Raw genomic sequence first — 7,371 nt, forward strand, 5'->3', positions numbered from 1 at the left:
GGGTTTGTGGGATCTGAAGCTTATAGTTTGGCTTCAGAAAAAGAATACGTGTGTGTGTTTTTTTTTAAAGGTACAGGCCTCAGAAGGGGCCTGTGCAAGTTAAGCCTCACCAGCTTCAAGGTAAGGAGCCTGTGGCTGGGGCCTTGGAGACTCAGAGAAGAGTTGCAAAGGGAAGGGTGTGGCCGGGGAGGCCAACTGTGGGCCCGAGAAAAGGCACAGACATGTCTCAGGGGAGAGGCCGCCAGTGAGCAGCCCCTGAGGTTGGGGATGGGAGGAGGACTAGGGCTTTAAGTACACAGTGATGGCTGGTCGTTTTTAGACTTTTCCTGTTTTTAGTGTAACTGCCTCCTCTCCTCCCCAGGATGTGCAGACAGACCTCAGTAAAAAGCTCAGGAACAGGAGGGGCCAGAGGCATGGTCTTCTTTGAGGGAGTGCCCACACCCCTGGAGGCAAACGAGGACGGGATGGAGAATTTCTCCTGAGGAACGCTGGCTCCAACTGGGGGGAGGGCTGGAGCCACCCCACTGGATGGGAAAGGAAGGAACCACTTGGAAGATGGGAGATTCTAGGTTACTCAGGTTGCTGGAGGCAGACAGGGGTAGGTGCAGGCAGGGGTAAGTGCAGGGAAGGGTAGGTGCAGGGAGGGGTAGGTGTAGGCAGGGGTAGGTGCAGGCAGGGGAAGGTGCAGGCAGGGGTAGGTGCAGGCAGGGGTAGGTGCAGGCAGGGGTAGGTGCAGGGAGGGGTAGGTGTGAGGAGGGCCCGGCTCCCTGGCACGGCTGGGTGGGGTAGGCAGCACATACCCATGGTAGCAGAGAACATGACGATGCCCAGCACATTCATGCCATCGCTGGTGCCAGGCTCTGACTTGTAGATGACCTCAGGTGGTGGGGTCAGGTCCAGGGCAAAGTTCTGAATGTGAGAGCCATTCTCTTCCTGGACCTCATAGATGAAGATCCGCTGAGAAGGGGCCTCGTCCGATGCCACTTTGGGGGACTTGACGACAGGCGTGGTCTTGGTGCGGTACTGGTGGGCAACACCCCAACCAGGAAGGAGTCAGGGCCAATGTTGTTATTAATATTGACAACAACAATAATAATATCTTGGAAGCACATTTGTATCCACTCATGAACTATTTGATTGACAGTACCTGTGTGATAGGCAGGACAGGGATTATTATCAATATTTTACCCAAAAGAAAATTGATCCCTTCCTTCATCTACACACTATCCAGCCACCCCTCTCTTCATGCCTTCTTCCCTCTTCTTCCTTCTAAGCATCGTTACACCCTTCTGGGTCCCTCTCTAGCCATCTATCTCTTCCTTTACCTGCCCAGGTGATTCTTCATTCACCCATCGATCCCTCCAGCCATCATCGTCCATCCACCAACAGCCAGCCAGCTGTACCTCCCACTGAGGGAAACCTGGACCCTCTCTAGGCAAACCTCACTTTATTGAACCTTGCTTATTGCGCTTCACAGATGTCTTGTTGCTGTTACAAATTGAAAGCAAGACCCTCCACCAGCAAAAAGATTCCTTGTTTTATTGCAATGCTTTGTTACTGTGGAGCTCTGGAACCTAACCTGCAGTAGCTCCGGGCACGCCTGTGTTTGAAAAGCTCAGCTTGCCTCAAGCCTTCTTGAGGAGATGAGGTCCCAGCTGGGAATAATTGAGCCACTGAACTGCCTACCTTTCCCCCCAGGGAATTCGGGGAAAAGCAAGATGCACTCTGTATGGGCACTGCAATCCTAATTTTATTTTTAAAAATATATTTATTTAGGAAAAAAAAAGATTAGAAGCATACCAACTACTTCCACTATTGCTAGGTGCTGGAACTAGAGATGATTTTTATTTTCTGTTTTGTATTTTTTTAGTATGAGGAAATCAGGAAGGATGTCCGGAATGACGTCCGGACGATGTCCAGTCTAATTAGCATATTACTCTTTTTTCTTATAGATGGTTACCAAAATGATGCCAAAATAAAATATGTAACATTCTAATTTCATTTTGTTATTCTTGGACATATTATTTTGCCTGTACAAGTAAAATCTTACAAAGCAAAAATTACTCCCCTACTGGGGGGGATTATTTTAAAAAGAAAGAGAAAATAGGCTTAGAAGCCAACTGGCCTAGGTTTACCTACTAGGCTACCCTTCACCAGTGGTATAACCTTGGCAAACCCTTTAACCCTCTGAGCCTCCGCTTCCCCATCCAGAGAGGGGTGAGCCTACCTGGGGGCAGGCTGTTTTGAGGACCCGGTGAGGACAGTGTCAGCCCTGCTGTAAACCCGGCGGAGCAGCTCTCTGTGAAGTGGGGCTCCACCCTCACAGGCTTTCTTCATGCGAAGATGGAACCCAGAGCAGGAGCTCTAAGGGTCTAGCTCGCCCTCCTCCCCTCTAGCATCCTGCCCCCAGGAGATGGGAGAGTTGCTGGTAAACCTGTCACTGCCCAGTGGGGCCCAGACTGGCCCTGCCTGCATCCCTTCGTCCCCTGGGAACCACTCACCTGTTTGAATGTGGCTTCTACCAGGTTGGCCGGGAACATGTTCCTGGGAAGAGAGTCAGGGATTGAAGAATTCCAGAGCTTGGGACAGGAAGGCCCTTGGGCTCATCTGAGCGCCTCCCTCATAGTCAAGGCCCTCATGACCCAGCCCCCGTCCCCTGCAGGCTCACCTCCTCCCACGACGGTCACCCCCAGGACTCAGCTCCAACACAACTGCATCCTCTAAACGCTGCATCCTTTCCAGCTCCAGTCCTCTGTTCACACCATTCCTTCTGCCTGAAATGCCCTTCCTGCTTCTCTAACTCCTCCTCCCATCAATAGGCCAGGCCTCCGACTGCTCCAGGTTGAGTCTGAGGCCCCTCCCCTGAGTCAACTGCCCTCTAGCACACAGGGCACACTGGCTCACATGTCCGCCTCCCCCCAGACTGACTTCCTTGAAGGTGGCATTTGGTTGTTCATATCTTCTCTGTTGTGCCCAACCCAGGACCTGGCTCATAAGTGGGATCATTACTCTTAGTAATATTATTTTCATATTTTGTCCTACCAGATATGATAACATACTATAAAGACATAATTGTCAAAATATTGAGAAACAGCGGTCAATAGAAAAATCAATATAGGGGAACCTGTAGCTGGAAGCAGACCCCGGGCCATCTCAGTATTTTATCGTTGACAAAAGCTGCTTCACAAATCAGTGAAGAAAAGAGTTCATTATAGAGAGCGGTACAGACACCCAACTGTTCAGAAAAATAAAAATTCGATTCTGATTTACACTTTGCAGATGGTTTAAAGAAATCAATAATTTAAAAAACGCCACCATATCTCAGGATATGGAAGGACTCCATAAAAACAAAATGTGCAATAAAAATTAGCAGATGGTGCTATACTAAAATTAAGAGTGTCCTAAGTACAATACGGTATTCCTGGATTGGGTCCTGGGACAGAAGGAAAGGGCATTAGTGAAAAAACTGGTCAGATCCAAATGAGGTCTGTGATTCAGTTACTAGCTGTACTAATTTAATTCCAGTTGTGACGAATGCGCCGGTTATGTGAGTGGCTAACGTCAGGGAAGCTGGCTGAAGGCAGGTGGGAACTCTGGGCCATCTTTGCAACGTTTCTGAAAGCCTAGTTATGCCACAGTAAAAGGCTAATAAAAGTAAGACTCTCTCTGAGACAGGTGACAGCACAAATGAAATTCTAAAGCAAACAACAAACTGGGGGAACCATGTGACAGAGCGAGGTCCTCTGACATCTATAAAGACTCTTTACATGTCCTGTCCCTGTCCCTGAGCTCACTGTCTCCTCTCCCCAGACCGTCGGCTCCTGCAGGGCAGAGGTCTGTGTTTTGTTCATCGCAGTGTCCCCGGATCCTGGGAGACTGCCTGGCAGTAACCGGCACTCAGTAAATATTTGCTGCTGCATAAATAGATGGGCCACAGAAACATTAATCGGCAGCTCACTTCGCCAAAGAAGAAACATAAGCAGCTTCAAACGCTTTTTAAAAATGTTCAGCTTCATCAATAAATTAAAGCTGGTAAAGAGTTTTTAAGCCAGAGCCGGTTTGGCTCAGTGAATAGAGTGTCGGCCTGTGGACTGAGGGGTCCCAGGTTCGATTCCGGTCAAGGGCATGTACCTTGGTTGCGGGCACATCCCCAGTAGGGGATGTGCAGGGGGCAGCTGATCGATGTTTCTTTCTCATCGATGTTTCTAACTCTCTATCTCTCTCCCTTCCTCTCTGTAAAAGATCAATAAAATATATATTTTTTAAAAAGAGTTTTTAAAACAACAATAAACAAGGCTGAGAGGTGCGGTGACATGGGCACCGTCCAGGGTTCTGGCAGCAACCTTGCTGTGAAGCAATTAGCAATCCATACCCAGGGGCTTAGCAACATTACATCTTTGTCTTTATAAGCTGCTTCCGGGATCTGTTCTAAACCAGAGATCTAACAAAGATCCTTGTTCATGTGCCTGCCCTTCCTGGAAGAGGCCGGTGCCTCACACACTCACACACTCACACTCACACTCACACTCACACTCACCGCCTCCTCCACCTGGGTCGCCCCTCCCACTCAATCTTCTTTTTCTTTTTTTAAAATATATTATTTATTGATTCCAGAGGGGAAGAGAGAGGAAGAGAAAGATAGAAACATCAATGATGAGAGAGAATCATGGATCGGCTGCCTCCTGCATGCCCCCCACTGAGGATCAAGCCTGCAGCCTCCACTCAATCTTCTCAGCAAATCTCTACTCCTCCAAAACTCAGCTCACACATAAATGGAGTTATAGATGTAAATAAGAGTGTGATTATTTCTTAACTTTACACCCAGCCGCCACTGTTGGGAAGCAGAAACTACCATTTTTTTTGTTTGCATTGCTCCTGAAACACAGGTTCAGTGTGAGCACATGGCCAGAGGAAAAGGGCTTAGACAGGGGTGGGCAAACTTTTTGACTCGAGGGCCACAATGTGTTCTTAAACTGGACGGGAGGCCCGGAACAAAAGCATGGATGGAGTGTTTGTGTGAACTAATATAAATTCAAAGTAAACATCATTACATAAAAGGGTACGGCCTTTTTTCCCAATAGTTTTATTCATTTCAAACAGGCCGGACCCGGCCCGCGGGCCATAGTTTGCCCACGGCTGGCTTAGAATGAGCTACCGAGGCAGAAACTGAGAGGATGGCCGTGGCTTTTCCCTCTGATTTCAGCTTCATCACAAGGGAGAAAAGAGGCAGAGTCAGGAACTGAGCTCTCAGAAGCTCGAGGCAGGCTTTTTTCCAGTGAATTATAAGCAGATTTCTGCCATCGTAACTGCCTGCAGGGGCTTTTGACAGCAAGCAGACCCAAGCATGAGCACGCGCCAGGCACACAGCCTGCCCGAGCACCATGGTCCACCAGCCCTGGGTGCTCGCCACCAGATGGAGGATGCCCCCACTGTGCTGACCGCTAATAGTCTGAGAGGCTCTCCTGGGTCCAGCTCCAGGAGGCTCCAGTGACTTCGGAGGTGGTTTCTCAGGTAGCTTAGAGGGAAGGCTGCTTCAGCCTGTGTAGAAACTAAGAACATCCGAAAGACCGTAAGAACACTAATGAAACTTACCCAGCGTGTATGTTTCTTAACAACCTCCTTCAAAATGAGAATACTTCAGCGTGTGTGCTATGGTAGGGCTGGCTGGTTGCCTAGCCAGTCTTCATCTCTCTCCGGGCTTACTAACAGAAGCCCTGGGATGGGGGGACCCACGGGGCCCTGCCAGCCCACCCTGGTCCCCAGCCTCTCTTGCTAAAGGTGTGGCCAATGCGAGCGGGAGTCACTGGGAGGCGTTCTATGCAAAACTCTTGAAAAGGTGCCCACTCAGCCAGGACCTTTGGGTCCCTTCCTCCAGCTTTCTTCCCTCTGCCTGGGACGTGGACATGACAGCCGGAGCGTCGGCAGCCTTCTTGGACCATGAGACACACTGATGCTGTAAGGCAAGTGCTAAGCACACAGGTGGAGGGAACACCCGAGGAGCGTGCACTGCCCACCTCTGGGTGGCTTATTTGGGAGAAAGGGCAAGCCTTTACCTTACTCAAGCCTCTGCTGGTTTAAGGTTTTCTTCACTAGCAGCCACAAGCTGTTCTTGACTAATGCGTATGCTCACACTGATTGTCAATGAACGTATCCTGCAGATTTTAATAAAGAACTTACTTGTGATGATTAAATGGGAAAATGTACGACTTTTGTTTTGCTTTTGAACACCCATGGGAAGCCTTCCTGTGTGTCCCAGGAGGCGTGCTCCTGGAGGCAGTTCCATAAAATGCAGACATGTCGGGCCTGGGGGGCATCAATGGCCGTGGCCATCGAGTACACACACTCTGTCGTGGACCTGCCTGCACATCTCTCGGGGCAAGTTCACCTCTTGACTCCTTTCCTCACTTACTGTTTAAAAGTTCCCACTGTATCAGTTTCAAGCTCCCCCTAACCCCATGTCCCCAACCCAGCCCCAAAGATGGGGCTTGTTCCTTTCCAAGCACAGCTCCTAGGAGCTCCATCCAATCCCTGAGCGGCTAACGGGGAGATGTAAATAGAGCCAAATCATTACTTAATCTCTCTGGTGTTTTAATAAGATGGGCGGGGGGCGGGGGGCAGCGGGGGGAAGATGCTCTGATTAGGGTACTGCCTGGGCTCTCTCTCTGAGGCCACCCTGTGAGCAGGCGTCCCTCTTGGAGCCCGGGGAGATGAATGCATGTCTTGGTGAGTCACCCAGGGACACAGCCGGTTGTGTTCCTCTGGAGTCATCTATGAGAGACAGACACATATCTTCCCACCCCTGAGGCCCCCACATCTTCTGGACTTTTCATTTGTCACATCTGCCCCAGTTCCCAGGTCCCTGCCCTGGTCATCGTGTTCTTGTTCAGTTTTCCACACATGGTGGGCGTCTGCTCTGGGCCAGAGCGAGAGCGAGGGGGCCCCTGGTGCCCACCCTGCTGTGGCGTCCTCACTGCACACACAGCCTCTCCAGACGTCGGGGCTAGAAAGTGTCTCAGAGAGTGGCTGTCTAGTGCGCCCTTCTTTTTTTTATTTTTTATTTTTTTAAATTAAATCTTTATTGTCCAGATTATTACAGTTGTTCCTCTTTTTCCCCCCATAGCTCCCCTCCACCCGGTTCCTCCCCCACTGTCCTCATCCATAGGTGCACGATTTTTGTGCAGTCTCTTCCCGCATGCCCCACACCCTTTTCCCCCGCCCCAAGAATTGTCAGTCCACTCCCTTTCTATGCCCCTGATTCTATTATATTCACCAGTTTATTCTGTTCATCAGATTTTTTATTCACTTGATTTTCAGATTCACTTGTTGATAGATATGTAATTGTTGTTCATAATTTGTATCTTTACCTTTTTT

General features: G+C 49.6%; 1 protein-coding gene across 1 annotated transcript in view; it reads right to left on the reverse strand.

The window, feature by feature from the left end:
* SLC1A7 (solute carrier family 1 (glutamate transporter), member 7) overlaps positions 1-7,371 on the reverse strand; it is a 45,586-nt gene that overhangs the window by 10,771 nt on the left and 27,444 nt on the right. The window contains exons 4-5 of the mRNA XM_006768332.2: positions 2,502-2,544; positions 801-1,023 (exon numbers count right to left, since the gene is read on the reverse strand). Of these exons, the coding sequence (XP_006768395.1) occupies positions 801-1,023; positions 2,502-2,544 (266 nt within the window). The remainder of the gene's footprint in view (positions 1-800; positions 1,024-2,501; positions 2,545-7,371) is intronic.

Source organism: Myotis davidii, unplaced genomic scaffold (genome assembly GCF_000327345.1).
Source record: "Myotis davidii unplaced genomic scaffold, ASM32734v1 scaffold79, whole genome shotgun sequence".
Taxonomy (NCBI): Eukaryota; Metazoa; Chordata; class Mammalia; order Chiroptera; family Vespertilionidae; genus Myotis; species Myotis davidii.